This window comes from Anabrus simplex, chromosome 1 (assembly GCF_040414725.1).
Source record: "Anabrus simplex isolate iqAnaSimp1 chromosome 1, ASM4041472v1, whole genome shotgun sequence".
Lineage (NCBI taxonomy): Eukaryota > Metazoa > Arthropoda > Insecta > Orthoptera > Tettigoniidae > Anabrus > Anabrus simplex.
In genome coordinates, this window is record NC_090265.1 from 734,155,076 (window position 1) to 734,171,631 (window position 16,556).

A 16,556-nucleotide genomic window follows, 5' to 3' on the forward strand; every position below is an offset into this window, starting at 1 on the left:
GTGGCAGCTAATCACGCTAACCACTACACCACAGAGGTGGACACACAGACAACAACCAAACGCAAATACGTTTAGGAGGGTGGAGCGACGTTTGCGTATAACTTCATCACTTTCCCGAACAGGTCTTGTTAGAGAGGCACCAGTTACGTCCGGTGTAACTGGTGAAATGGTTTTGGACATTTTCCGGGAGAATTCTCACACGAGTACACGGGCAGTAGCACAACAGGCCAACTTCATCCAGTCGTCTGTTTTTCTTTTCGTACGTATCACCTGCAACTACATCACGAATTCCACGGACGAGATTTCGAAACTCGTGTTATTTCTGTGCGTGGATACTGACGCAAGTGGCAAATGATCCAGCGTTTGTATCTCACATTTTATTTTTGGACGAGGCACGATTTCATAATAATGGCTCTGTGAATCTTCATAATATGCCCTACTGGAGTGTTGAAAATCCCCAATGGGTAAGGCAGGCAGAATTTCAGGCACGATGGGGAGTAAATGTTTGATGTGGTATACAAGGTGATCACCTAATTGGACCATATTTCTTTGAGGATCATTTGACAGGAGCCCGGTACCTACAGTTTCTTCAAGGCCAACTACCATTGCTGCTAGAGGATGTGCCCCCGGGTGAGCGTGTAACAATATGGTATCAACACGACGGAGCTCCCCCTCACATATTAGCAGATATTCGCAACAATCTGAATCCTATGGGGCTATTTGAAGGATGTAGTGTACGCTCAGCAGCCGGAAAATCCTGAAAGCCTTCAAAACCTTAGTACGGAATGCTGTGAATCCATAACACCTATAATGCTACCAAGAGCCCGAATGGCAGTTCAACGGCGTACTAAAACGTGCATTACTGAAGAAGGCCATCTATTCGAACACTTACTGCGCTAAAAAGGCTGTTGCGCAGTCAAGCGGAGCAAACCTCAAACCATTCTATCCTCGTCCAGCCCTGCTTATAAAACATCCACATAAGCAGCCTTAATGGCCTAGAACAGGGCCAAAATAAATAAATAAATAAATAAATAAATAAATAAATAAATAAATAAATAAATAAATAAATAAATAAATAAATAAATAAATAAATAAAAAATAATTAATTAATAAGTAAATGAATCCACGACGTGAGGGCATTCGGATACATTGGCTCTGTGGATGACCCTCGAAGTTCGCACCAGGCAAATGCTGGGGCTGTACCTTAATTAAGGCCACGGCCGCATCCTTCCAACTCCTAGGCCTTTCCTATCTCATCGTCACCATAAGACCTATCTGTGTCGGTGCGACGTAAAGACCCTAGCAAAAGAATTCCTCGATGAACAAAATGCGAATAAAATTTACAGCCTCAAGAGGGATTCGAACCCACCTACCAAACGCAGCTGTATTAACACAGCCGCACTTAACCTATGACACCACGGCGACTCCAGCGAGTAGGTTTGCAGAAAGTGTACTAAATGGACTACTACTTCCGCTTTACAAATGCACACACGTTTTCTATGAGTATGCCATCGCTTTTAGCGTTCATTTCATACTCTACTGAAAGCTCATAATTGGCACGTACTTTTTGACAGATTGAGGCATTGTGTAAATGCCTGTCTCTTACGGTACATGTTTTTGCAAAGGTAATGGTGCAGTGAGTGATTAAGGGCGATTTCTGCTTAGTATCTGGCAAAGGAGAATAGACCACAACGACACCAGTCACGTTGGGTGGGATGCCTAGAACGTCAGGCGCGACTGACTCACCCGGTACATACAGTTATTACAGTTATTGAAAATCCACAGCCTGTTTCCAGTCATTTAACCGGGTCAGGAATTAAGCCCCCTTCTAGCGGCGAGGATGGGAAATGTGGCGACTGCCGAAGCCTGTCGCACTCCTCTGGGGCAATGATTAAGGAATGATAAATGAAATGAAATGATATTGGAGTGTTTTGCTGGGATGAAGGATAACAGGGAAAAACCGGGGTAGCCGGAGAAAAACCTCTCCCGCCTTCGCTTTGTCCTGCACAAATCTCACATGGAATGACCGGGATTTGAAGCACGAAACCCAGCGGCGAGGGGCTGGCGCGCTGCCGCCTGGGCCTACATACAGTTATTACTTATTTTTAATATTTATTAGAAACGATCCATTATTTCCAAGACAATACGGGTTGCCATACCGTAAAAGTTTAATTAATGCGAAAGTTTGTAAAATACCATTCAACATCATAATTAGAAATGTACAAAAATTCGTTTCACTGTTAATCTATATATATAAAATAAGAGTTTTGTCTGTACATTGCTGAGAATTTGAAATGAATGGTATTTCTGTATCGGTCGTGTCCATAGTAACAAGGAAATGCACTTTTTACTTTTCCGTAATTTCTGTCCTGTCTGCCTGTCTACCTGTCTGTATGTATGTACACGCATCACGAGAAAACGGCTGAAGAGAATTTAATGAAATTCGGTATGTGAAGTCAGGGGATGTGCTACTACAGTCTAGGCTATAAATCATTTTACTCACTCTGAGTGAAATGGTAGTTTAGGGGAAGGCCTACAATTCATTCTCAAATATTTATATTATTAGTGGTCCTATCGAAAATACTACATAACTTAAGTTACGTGGAATTAAATTTCCGATCATTTATGTCATAAGTTGTTACCGTACCAGCTTTGATAACACAGATATTCATGAATTTTTATTTTTGTTGCCAAGTCCGTATCGACGCCGAGCCACGAGAAAATGGGTTAAACAGAATTTAATTAAAGTCGGTATATAGAGTCGGGAATAAGAAACTACAGTCTAAGTTATAAACAATTGTATTCACCTGGATGAAATTGTAGTTTAGGGGAAGGCGCCTAAAATTTAATTTTTAAATACCTATGTTATTGGTCCTATCGAAGTACCACATAACAAACGTTACAGATAATACAATTTCCGTCCATTTATGTTTTATTCAGTTTTACTGTACCGACTATGATAAGAGTGGTATTTCAGAGTCGGAAGAAAACTAAATGTGAAGGCCTACAATATTGAAATCCCATAACATTGATCAACAATAACATTACATTAACCATTGTTTGTTGTGATGTTCTTTGTCTCTTATACTGCCGCTCAACTCCGATAGATGGGATTTCTGCTGCGTACCAAGTATAACAGCCTGACTGAATATTGGCGTGAAATAGCTGAGGAGTTAGAATACTTTGGCATGTCATTCCTCTGGTTCATAAATTTTCTGATGCCGTACTGCTGGTACGTAACACACTGGCTCATCATAGTATTCCAGCTATTCCATCCCTACTCTGACGCGCTGTTTTGAATGAGCAGTGTGCACACTTAAGGCAGAGTCTCACTTAGTAATAGTAGTAGTAGTAGTAGTAGTATGACTTGGTCTAGAATTACAATTTAGGTATATTCCAAATTATAGCACCACAATTCACAAAATAACTTATAATTCAACCGTGAAATAAGCCGTTTCTTAAAAAGAGCTTCTTCCTCTTCACTTTTCTTAAATTCGCCACTCATTTTATTCAAAATTAGCAGTGAAGAGGGGGTTTCTCCTCTGGCTTTGAGGAAAAATTTGCCTCCAAGTCAGATAGATTTTTCCGCCGCCAGTGTAGTGAATTGAGATTTTCCGACTCATCGGGTACTCCTAGGAAACAGATTAGTAAAAGGGCATAACTTTTGCCCTGCGAATCACCACTATTCGTCCCCTCCCCCGAAAAAGACAGAGTGTTCACGGATTACGGCTGTCTGCGGGCTGGTTATTCCAGCTCTGGAACTTTGGACTGTTGGATCGGCAGCGTGGAACTGTTCGTTAAAAGTAAGAAAATGTGTTGTTTTTCATTTGATCGAGTATTTCGTATGAAATCATTGCTTTTACTTGCGCCATTCCTACTGACATCACTGTAATGACCTATGTTAATTTCAGTTGGGAAAACTACTAAGACGGTCTTTCTGAGGATGTAAAAAAGTAGGTGAAGAGTAAGTGTCTGCTATCATAATGAAATTCCCCAACCTGATTGTGACTGATGGTAGGCAAGCGGGCTTACTATTACAATGAAAGTTCCCTAGGGCAGTCTTCATATGAGAAAAGACGTTTGGTGATTTCTCCGTCGCGTTTCTAGGGTAACGTTAAGAGCTATGCAGTTTAATACAATCTTGCTCACAACGTGTACACTACTTAACCTAGAATGCTGTATGCAATGTAGAATTCCGCAGCGAAGCACGGGTACATCAGCTAGTTAACATATAAACCGAGCTCCTTGTCATACATATTTTGGTCAGTTAAATGAAATGTGGATAGTTTCACAGGAGTGTTGGTACTTGCCTGTTCCCTCGGCGTGACTCCTTGAAGGGCTGGGGAGAGCAGTGTCGTCACAGCTACGAGCAGATCGCTCCTTTTCTGGGAGTCTCCGACGGCCTGAGAACAACACACATTAAATATTATTATTATTATTATTATTATTATTATTATTGTTATTATTATTATTATAATAGGGGCATATTTTTCGTCGTTCTTGATATCAGTAAGTTGGTTTTCATTTGAAGAACATTTGGAGAGTTCCATGGAATAAGGATGTAACCAAGAAATATTTGAAAAGTGAGATTTCACGCCTCTGTGCTGTGGTTTCTTCTTTTGTCTTACATTTGAGCTTGAAGCTGGTTTACAACCAGCAGAACGTTGTCCTCCGTGGTGTAAGGTTGCTTGTGTTGGTTCATCAACAGGTGTAATAGATGATTTAAATAAAGGCTATACACGAAACCACATCTTCTTGATATTTTTATTGTTATTACACTAACACTATTTGCCATCGTTCGTTTTCCAAGTGCACGTACAGGATTTGTACAGGCTACAGACATAGGACATACCTGCAGATTATTTTTCACTGTATTACTTCCAATTGATACATTACAATCTTTATATATAATAGAATATTATTTTAACAGATTAACTCACTTTCACACTTGCGTATGCCATTGATTCGAGTAGTGTATACCATGAAATAAACACAAAAGGTAATTTTTCTCTCTCCTGAAAAATTACTGATTAATTGGTTACATGTTTATTCCGGGGAAGTTTACATTTACAGCAGGTACTAACTCGACCGTAAAGAACAAATTGTGTTTCAAAATTATATTGTAAATACTTTTTCATTTAGTACTATGATATTCACTGTCCTGAAGGAAATTTTCATTTATTCTCTCAGCTTTGTTTTGGTGAGTACAACATTATGCTGTCCATCGGTAAATGCCGCGTGTTGAAGGATTGTCCTTGAGACTTAGTAACGGTGGGACATTGCGAAACAGTCGTCTTCAGAGTGTGAGAGAGAAGTTAGTTTTACCATCGTAAGAATTTCTTTTGCAATTTTAGATTTTTTAAGGAGTAATTGTCCTCAGATCTGCTTGGGAAATTTTTAGTAATAAAGCATTCGGTTACATCCTTGGTCTATTGATCTTTACAATCTTATGTGCTTCTCTTTTGGGCCCCCATCCATCGTGTCACCATAGTCAATCCTTGATTCCAAACCACGCAGGAAGATTCTCTTATGAGGGAGTCAATAAACACAAACTCTGTACCTTAACGAGAATTGGCAAATAACCAGTAACTCCCATACACCTTTTTCACTTTTTTAATAATAATAATTTCATTATCATTTATTTCAGCGTTCAGTCTGGAATCCTGTGTGAATTAAGTAGTTCTGTGACCATAGCTCTGACCATCCTCCTGGATTCAACCTACACGAGCCCACCACCTCTCACCACCTCTCATTGTTGCCACCTGCTTGTAACAGCAATAATTCTTGCTCGGACTTCTACAGTAACTTATGAGTAAGATATCCTGAATCCACTAAGCTTTCACTCGTGTGCAGTAAAGTTCGTCTAAAGACGGATCAGCCTAAAGATAATTTCATCCGAGAGCAAAATATAGCATTGTTGTTCTTGTTTGTCCAGCCTTTGTCTACGAGGTGTGGTCTGAGGTGAGATGAATCTTTGTAGCGAGTTTTTATGACCGTATCAGAGGAGTTCATGACATTAAATGAATTACGTGATATGTGATAGTAGGAAGGGAGAGGGTGAAACACGCTGGTGGCACATAGCTTTCTCCTGTCGAATAGCACCAAAGGCTTAACGTCTCCATCCGACGGATGAATGATGATCAACAGCATCATATGCTCTCACTCCGTATGAACACTGCGGGGAAGTCTGCCAGGCAATCAGTGACTTTAACAGGCCGGCCAATATTCTGGGGGTGACAATTGTTTCAAGCGACGAGACTCGAACCGGTCAATCACCGTGTCAGAGCATATAGAGTTGACGCCCTAATGATCATGGCCACCAGCTTATCATGCGTATTATTATTATTATTATTATTATTATTATTATTATTATTATTATTATTATTATGTATTAACGAATTTGGTAATCTCAAGGAAAAACTCAGATACTACAACCCAGTGATAAAACCCGGGTGTCTGTACGCAAGTGAATGCCTCAGAATGACAGGAAAGGCTTGGCTGAGAGAAGTACGATAGAGCAAGATCCTGGGTCCTAAGATAACAGATGGACAGTTTAGACTCCGAGGAAGGGATAGGGATAATGCACGACTCATGGAGTCAAGATGAATGCTACCCGAGGGGTATCGTAGCAGAATTTTAACGTATTGGACAACGGACCTAATATCTCGGGTAAATGGTTCAAAGAAGGGGACTGAATCAGAAGCACATTTCTAACCGATCAAAATACAGATCAAGGCTTTCACGATGAGCAAAGCAGAACAGTGGCTGGACAGAAGAGAGAATACAGGCGGCCAGAGAAAGAATGTAACGTTTTTGGGCTGCAAAAAGGCTTCTAGAAATTCCTTATAGTTTCTTGATGTGGTCTCTAATGGTCCGAAACGAAAAGAATGAACGAATTTGGCCAATTATTGACAGTATGTTTCTCATGTCTTTATTCCCAGAATTTCTTCATACATCGGCTAATCAGCTGCCACTGTTCCTCCTATAACACTATCCAAAGTTGATGTCGAATTTGCAAAAGCCGAAAAATCCTCAGGACTGATCTGTCTTCGGGGGTCGTGTTACTTATATCGTCATCTATGATCTTCAGTCTTTGCACATACCATCGTATCTCTTCGCGCCAAACGGTGGTGTGTTTTAATTTGAAGATGAAAATAAAAAAGCCTGTCGTTCATTCTGTGAAAGTGACCGTAAAGTTTTATATTCGTCTTTTGACTATGTCTGTAATTTTCTCTATATTGCTGTAGAGGTCTTTCTTCATCCAAATATCTTTATTCTTTTGGGGTCACAGACTTTTCTAACTACTTTCTTGTTTCTCTTCTTCAATTCTTCTTGTTTAACGTTAAACATTCTGATCCATACAATACCTCTGGTTCGTTTAGTGCCTGATTTTTGCGAGGAACGATATCGATTGTTCGTTGTAAAGGTGTAGTAGAGTGAGTTTGTAAGACACGCCCATCTCCAATCTCCCTTTGCAGGTTGTGTTATCGAGTTATTTGGACAGGATCAATTCTCAAAGTCGGCAATGGAAATTTTACACCAGAACTAAACGAAAGTGTCTGTGGTGTAAAATTACCTGCTACATCCCGGTCTTCTTAACAAACTAAGTTAAGTAGCAGTTCGAGTCTTCACCAATCGATGTAATGGAAATATTGTACAATTGGCAAGAAAATTAGTGTTAGTTGTAATTGAATCAGTCATTCGAGAAAGGGCACATGTCACCATTTACCATAAATTCCCTATGCAAGGGCAATCAACCAACGTCTCTGATAGAGATTTTGATATTATTAAAAGTTCTGTGAAAAAATTGATGGAATTTATGACGTAAAGCAATCTTGTTCATTCATCTTGCGTGAACCTAAACGTCATAACAAGTTCACCACCATTCCGGTAGAAACTAGTGATATTCTAAATTTTAATGCATGGTGGCCAAATGTTATAATAGGGAAGGACTGTCGGATGAATCTCGGGGAAGAGGAGAGCATACCAACTTGAAAATTCGTTTCCAGCCAGCATAATTCGTGCATTTCCTTTAATCTGCCAAAGATCGTACAGACAAAACCGTTCATCAAAGACTTTTCGTTTGAAGCTAGACAGCAACGCCCAGCTTCCTAACGAACTAGCCTACGAAAAACCAATTCCTATTGATGGGAACAAGATGAACGACTTAAAGCGTCCAGAAGTGAACATTCCGCGGGAAATTCTCATCTTTTAATGTTAAAAACATTTTTCAGCAGACGAACTACGAGAAACGTAAAATGAAGCACTTTCTTCACTTCTGCCGAATGTTGAAGTACTAAACGCCCGGGAAGGTCTTGGATAGCTCTATCAAACTAGAAAAGGAAATTTCGAAATCACATCCGGCTTAAATGCAGTGCCAGAAACACTGCCTAAAATCGCTTGTTTTATTACTAGTTTTCTTTTTGATTGAAATCATAGCCGAATTAACTTATTTAAAAATTCTTTCCATAGTGTGTTCCTTGGTTCAATACCTTCAGGAGGTTTTGATTTTTTGAAAAATGTCCACATCGAATGTAGTTATGAGGGTTAAGTGAAACTCTGCATTGACTCACATTAGCGCTCGTAGTGGTAGAAAAAAGGCAAGCTGCTAATCTGATCGACCGGATAACGACGATAAACGAAAGGATTGTAACTTTTAGGAATAAATAAAGAATATATTCGCGTACTTTATTATATTTTACTTACCTAAAATTCCTAGCTCATATCCGTACGATGTTTTCAACGTTGAGTTGATTGCCTGAAGGGCTAGAATCGTAGATTATTTGTTCCTCCTGAAAAGGTTCTCTGGACAAGAGCCTTCGTTAAATGACTCTTTCAACTGCGTTTTCCTTTCTCACAATACAGCGTTATTAATAGCAACAGTCAATAATTAATATATTGTGAAGTATTGCACATAGAAGCGTGAACTTTTTAAAATCTTATGCCAAGTTTAGAAACACAGAAATCTCAAAAATGAAAAACTCCTTTCCGTGAAACGGGTCACATTTATGAACTCTTTGAATATGTCCATGTTGTGTTGTTACGTACGTTTATCCGGCGTGTCTATGTTCAATATATTCAGTCTTTTCATATAAAAATTGAATACCAGTTTTAATGGCTATGTCTTGTATTATTATTATTTCCTTTTTTCTTATTGTGCAGTCGCTGAGCTAAAATTCAGCTGAGAACACCCCGGCCTTGCGTAAGACGTTGCACGCCACCGCTGGCGAGCTGTAGCCAACCATCATCGTATTGAGTGAGAACATCAAACAATGTTTCCATTACAAGTATTTACGTCGTCATAAATCCCTGTCGCCTTGATGAGGATGGAATAGAGGGTCTCGGAGTTAATGTGTTAATTCCCTCTTCCTACTCTCAGTTACATTCAATTTCCTTCACTCTCATCAGTGAACAGCGCCTGCTTCCTTCAAGGGGCTGAGCCAGGCCCTTTGATAAGTAACAGATACAACTGTACTGAAACAGATCCTGCCCTTGAATATCAAGATTGTGTGCTGTATTGAAGTATTATACATTTGGTCTGTGTTTAAAATTAATTATAAAATGTGCTTGGAATTTGTGTGACCCTACTGCTACTTTTAAGTTCGCGGAAGTGTTCTTAGAGTTATTTAAATATTTCACTTATTTGTAACTTGGCCTAATTAATAGTAATATATGCAAATTTTGGTTTTGTTTTCGCTTCAGTCTTCTTTCTCATGAGTTAACAACTAAATAGATATTATGATCTTGTCTCACCGAGCTCAATAGCTACAGTCGTTTAAGTGCGGCCAGTATCCAGTAGTCGGGAGATAGTGGTTAGAACCCCGCTATTGGCAGCGCTGAAGATGGTTTTCCGTATTTTCCCATTTTCCACACCTCGCAAATGCTGGAGCTGACCTGAATTAATGCCAAGGAAGCATCTTTTCCACTCTTAGCTCTTTCCTATCCCGTCATCGCCGCAAGACATATCCGTGTCGGTGTGACGTAAAACAACATGTAAAAAATATCCACAGTTCTAGCCCCTCAGTCAAGGAACTCAATGTTGAAAATATCCTGTGGATATGAGCCACTAATATTAGGTAAATAGAATATAATATGGTATAATAAGGTAAGCCTGCAAAATTATAACACGTATTATTTACAGAAAAGTGGAAGGACAAGTTAAAGCTGAGTTGGGAGAAGATCAATTTTGTTTGAGCAGAAATGTGGGAACACGTGAAGCAATCCTGACTTTACGTCTTATATTAGAGAATCAAATTAAGAAGGACAAGCCCACATACATGGCATTCGTAGATCTAGGAAAGGTATTCGATAATGTTGATTGGACCAAGCTATTTAAGATTCTGAATTTGATTGGGATCAGATACCGAGAACGAAGACTTACCTACAATCTGTATAAAAATCAGTCTGCAGTGATAAGAATCGAGGGCTTTGGAAAAGAAACAGCAATCCAGAAAGGAGTGAGGCAAGGCTGCAGTCTGTCCCCCTCCTTTTCAATGTATACATATAACAGGGAGTAAAGGAAATCAAAGACGAATTTGGAAAGGGAATCACAATCCAGGGAAAGGAAATCAAAATCTTGAGACTTGCTGATGATATTATCTGAGACTGCAGAAGATCCCGAGAAGCTGCTGAATAGTATGGACGAAGTCCTGGGTAAGGAGTACAAGATGAAAATAAATAAGTCCAAAACAAAGGTAATGGAGTGCAGTCGAACGAAGGCAGGCGATGCAGGTAATATTAGATTAGGAAATGAAATCTCAAAGGAAGTAGATGAATATTGTTACTTGGGCAGTAAAATAACTAACGATGGCAGAAATAAGGTAAACATAAATTGCAGACTAGCACCAGCAACGAAGAGCTTTCTTAAGAAAATAAATTTGCTCACTTAAAACATTGATAAAGGAATTAGAAAGATGTTTCTGAAGAATTTCTTCTGGAGCGTGGCATTGTATGGAAGTGAAATATGAACGATAACTAGCCCAGGAAGAAAGAGAGTAGAAGCTTTTGAAATGTCGTGTTACAAAAAAATGCTGAAGATGAGATGGATAGATCGAATCGCGAATGAAGAGATACTGGGTCGAATTGGTGAGACGAGATCGATTTGGTTAAATTTGGCGGGAAGAAGTGATAGAATGATAGGACACATCTTAAGACACCCAGAACTAGTTCGGTTGGTTTTTGAAGGAAGTGTAGGTTGTAAGAACGGTAGGGGTAGACCAAGGTATGAATATGATTAGCAGATTAGAGAAGATGTGGCATGCAATAGTTACGTAGAAATGAAAAGGTTCGCATATTACAGGGTGGTATGGAGGGCTGCATCAAATCAGTCTATGGACTGATAACTCAAACAACAACAACAACAACAACAACAAATTATGAGAATATATTCTTTATTTATTCCTAATAATTACAATCCCTTTCTTAATCATCGTTATGCGGTTGATTAGATTAGCAGTTTGCCTTTTTCTACCACTACGAGCGCTAATGTGAGTCAATGCAGAGTTTGAGTTAAGCATCACTACGAGTGCTAATGTGAGTCAATGCATTGTTTCACTTAAGCACCACTACGAGCGCTAATGTGAGTCAATGCATTGTTTCACTTAAGCACCACTACGAGCGCTAATGTGAGTCAATGTATTGTTTCACTTAAGCACCACTACGAGCGCTAATGTGAGTCAATGCAGAGTTTGAGTTAAGCATCACTACGAGTGCTAATGTGAGTCAATGCATTGTTTCACTTAAGCACCACTACGAGCGCTAATGTGAGTCAATGCATTGTTTCACTTAAGCACCACTACGAGCGCTAATGTGAGTCAATGTATTGTTTCACTTAAGCACCACTACGAACGCTAATGTGAGTCAATGCATTGTTTCACTTAAGCACCACTACGAGCGCTAATGTGAGTCAATGCAGAGTTTGAGTTAAGCATCACTACGAGTGCTAATGTGAGTCAATGCATTGTTTCACTTAAGCACCACTACGAACGCTAATGTGAGTCAATGCATTGTTTCACTTAAGCACCACTACGAGCGCTAATGTGAGTCAATGCAGAGTTTGAGTTAAGCATCACTACGAGTGCTAATGTGAGTCAATGCATTGTTTCACTTAAGCACCACTACGAGCGCTAATGTGAGTCAATGCAGAGTTTGAGTTAAGCATCACTACGAGCGCTAATGTGAGTCAATGCAGAGTTTGAGTTAAGCATCACTACGAGTGCTAATGTGAGTCAATGCATTGTTTCACTTAAGCACCACTACGAGCGCTAATGTGAGTCAATGCAGAGTTTGAGTTAAGCATCACTACGAGCGCTAATGTGAGTCAATGCAGAGTTTGAGTTAAGCATCACTACGAGTGCTAATGTGAGTCAATGCATTGTTTCACTTAAGCACCACTACGAACGCTAATGTGAGTCAATGCATTGTTTCACTTAAGCACCACTACGAGCGCTAATGTGAGTCAATGCAGAGTTTGAGTTAAGCATCACTACGAGTGCTAATGTGAGTCAATGCATTGTTTCACTTAAGCACCACTACGAACGCTAATGTGAGTCAATGCATTGTTTCACTTAAGCACCACTACGAGCGCTAATGTGAGTCAATGCAGAGTTTGAGTTAAGCATCACTACGAGTGCTAATGTGAGTCAATGCATTGTTTCACTTAAGCACCACTACGAGCGCTAATGTGAGTCAATGCAGAGTTTGAGTTAAGCATCACTACGAGCGCTAATGTGAGTCAATGCAGAGTTTGAGTTAAGCATCACTACGAGTGCTAATGTGAGTCAATGCATTGTTTCACTTAAGCACCACTACGAACGCTAATGTGAGTCAATGCATTGTTTCACTTAAGCACCACTACGAACGCTAATGTGAGTCAATGCATTGTTTCACTTAAGCACCACTCATCATCATCATCGTTGACCAACTCCAGTTTCCCAGGTGCGGTATTCGAGCCCCTTCCATTTTGTTCGGTCCATGAACCATTCTTCGTTCACAATCCGCTCCCAGTCCTGACCTCTCTCCTCTACATCCTTCTTCACTAAGTCTGTCCATTTTCTCTAGGTCCGCCCACATGTCTCTTTCCCCTTATCTCCCGTTAATAATCCTTTCTAGCAGACCTGTTGGCACTCATTCTTTTCACATAACCAGACCACTTCATTCTTGCCTTTTGGATCTTCTGGAGTAAGGAGTCTTCTAGTCCTACGCCTTCTCTGACTTTTTCATTCCTGATTTTATCCCTCCTGGTCTTCTGGATCATTGTGCGTAGGAACTTCATTACTGCTGCTTGGAGTTTCGAGTTGTCCTTTCTTGTTAATGTAGCAGTTTCTAGGCTGCATGTGAGGATAGGAGTGTAGCATGATTAATACAGTGTCATCTTGGTTTTGAGTGGTGCTTGTATTTCCCATAGTAGCTGTCTTACTTGGAGATAAAAATTGAATTGCTTTGCTTATTCGACTGTTTACGTCATATTTAGCTAAGTTATCCTTGGACATTATACTACCCAAGTACTTAAATTCTGTGACACTGTCCAGCTTAGTGCCATTTAGCATGATTTCTAGCTGATTGTCACCCTTCTGTACCTTCAGCACCACCGTTTTAGCCTTGTTGATGTTTAATCCATATCCCTCAAACTCCTGGCTCCACCCGAGCAGTCTCTCTTCTACATCTTTCTCTGAGTTACCCCAAATTACTACATCATCTGCAAATGCTTTTAAGTCTTGTTGCCCATTTTATTTTAGCGCCTTTAATATGGTGTCCATTACAATGATAAATAATAGGGGCGACAAAGCACTACCTTGTTGTACTCCCCTTTTTGTCTCAAACCAATATGACAGTCCAGAACCGACTAGTACACAGCTTCTGGTTTTCTCGTAAAGTACCTTAACTTTTGACATTAGACTGTCTCGAACTTTGATATTTCTCAGGCACTTCCAAATAAGCTCCCTCGGTACGCTGTCATAGGCCTTTTCGATGTCAAGGAGCAGTAGATATAAAGGCTTCTCTTTTTCCCAATGTTTTTCCATTAGCATCCTGACAGCAAATATAAGATCTGTTATTGATCTTCCAGGCCTAAAGCCATATTGTCCCTCTTCTAAAAGTGGTTCTACAATTTCTCGTAATCTATCCTCTATAATTTTTTCCAGCTTTTTAGTCCATGAGAGAGTAGACTGATGCCACGGTAGTTGGTAAATTTCCGTCTGTTGCCTTTCTTGAATATATGTACAATTATACCTTTCCTCCAGTCTTCTGAGATAGTATTTTTATGCCATACTACATTTAGGAGTCTATGTAGCCATTGTATTGCTGGGGTTCCTCCTGCTCCTAACATGTCCACACTTAACTCATCGATTCCTGCAGCTTCCCCTTTCTTCATACTTTGAAGGCTCTTCTCTATCTCCAACCATGTGATTGGTGGCTCTATATTTTTACTGGGCTCTTCAGCTTTTCCAGATTCTTCTCCGTTTTTAATTACATTTGATGCCTCTCCATTCAGGAGCTTGTTAAAGAAGGTCTTGAATTCTCTCCTGATTCCATCTTCCTCTCGTACTACTGATCCACTGTCCTGCTCTATTACCTTGATGTCTTCTAGGTTATTTCGCTTGTTTTTAATTACTCTGTAAAGAAGTTTCTTGTTTCCTCTGCTGTCCTTTTCCAACTTTTCCAAAAACTCATTCCATTTTCCTCTCTTCTCTTGCTATCCTCTTAGCTGTAAGTTTTTTGCCCTGTAGAGTTCCTGTAGTTTAGTCATTTCATGGCCATCTGGATCTTGTGCATCTCTTTGCTTTCTTTGTCTAGCATCTTTTTTTCCCAATTTCTCTCTTTTATAGCCAATCTGACTCTGTCATTCCACCAAGGTGTCTCTTTTTCTTTCATGGTCAATTCTGTTATTCCACACAGGTCTTTAGCTTCACCCACCAAAGTATCCTTAAAACTATTCCATTCTTCTTCTACTGTATTCATTTCCCCTTTTGGTAAGTGTCTCTGTATCCTTAATTTATACTCTTCCCTCAGCTTGGCTTCTTCTAATTTCCGAGTCCTCACTTTACGTTTTCTTTTTCTTTTTTTCAAGGTTGTGTTAGCCACATGATTTAGGTCTGCAAACAATAATCTATGATCACTGTCCATACTCTCAATGGGGATAACTTTGTCATCAGTTACGTATTTCCCTCCTCCTTTGTTAGTGATGATATAGTCGATGAGAGACTTATGTTTTCCATCCCAACAATATCTTGTGACCTTGTGGCTGTCTTGTTTTTGGAAGAAGGTATTTTTGATGATCAATCCATTTCTTCTGCACAAATCAAGCAGTTGTTCGCCTTCTGCATGTCTGTTCCCAAACCCATGTGGTCCAATGATTTCCTCATAACCAAGTCTGTCTGTCCCAACTTGTGCATTTAAGTCCCCAATGATGATGACATTTTCTTCATCAATTATATGTTCTAGATCCTGACAGAATTGTTCCTTCTCTTGAGCACTACATCCAACCTGTGGTGCATATATCTGCACTACTGTGTAATTTGTGGACTCCAGCTGCATAGATAATTTAATGATCCTACCATTCTTATACGATACTTCGGTAATGGTGTCCATGTCTTTTGTTATCAGGAAAGCTACACCATTTCTGGCCACTTCCTCGCATCCACTCCATACTAATTTGTAGCCATCTCTGAGAATCTTTCTGCTTAAGCACCACAATGAGAGCTAATGTGAGTCAATGCATTGTTTCACTGAAGGACCACTACGAGCGGTAATGTGAGTCAATCCAGAGTTTGACCTACCCACCACTACGAGTGATATGAGTCAATGCAGAGTTTCACTTAAGCTCCACTAGGAGCGCTAATGTGAGTCCAAGCATTGTTTCACTTAAGCACCGCTACGAGCGCTAATATGAGTCAATGCATTGCACCGCCGTCTCAATCCTATATAGAGACTGGGACGACGGTGATGCATTGTTTCACTCAAGCACCACTACGAGCGCTAATGTGAGTCAATGCATTGCTTCACTTAAGCACCACTACGAGTGGTAATGTGAGTCAATGCATTGTTTCACTTATGCACCGCTACGAGCGCTAATGTGAGTCAATGCATTGTTTCACTTAAGCACCACTACGAGTGGTAATGTGAGTCAATGCAATGTTTCACTTATGCACCGCTACGAGCGCTAATGTGAGTCAATGCATTGTTTCACTTAAGCACCACTACGAGTGGTAATGTGAGTCAATGCAATGTTTCACTTATGCACCGCTACGAGCGCTAATGTGAGTCAATGCATTGTTTCACTTAAGCATCACTACGAGTGGTAATGTGAGTCAATGCAATGTTTCACTTATGCACCGCTACGAGCGCTAATTTGAGTCAATGCAGAGTTCCACATAAGCACCACTACGAGTGGTAATGTGAGTCAATGCATTGTTTCACTTATGCACCGCTACGAGCGCTAATGTGAGTCAATGCATTGTTTCACTTAAGCACCACTACGAGCGCTAATGTGAGTCAATGCAGAGTTCCACATAAGCACCACTACGAGTGGTAATGTGAGTCAATGCATTGTTTCACTT

General features: G+C 40.0%; 1 protein-coding gene across 3 annotated transcripts in view; it reads right to left on the minus strand.

The window, feature by feature from the left end:
- The window catches only part of LOC136872814 (probable 3',5'-cyclic phosphodiesterase pde-5), a 1,073,569-nt gene that overhangs the window by 498,946 nt on the left and 558,067 nt on the right, over window positions 1–16,556 (minus strand). For all 3 annotated transcript variants that reach the window (XM_068227550.1, XM_068227549.1, XM_068227551.1), the window contains one exon: window positions 4,311–4,403. In XM_068227550.1, the coding sequence (XP_068083651.1) occupies window positions 4,311–4,403 (93 nt within the window). The remainder of the gene's footprint in view (window positions 1–4,310; window positions 4,404–16,556) is intronic.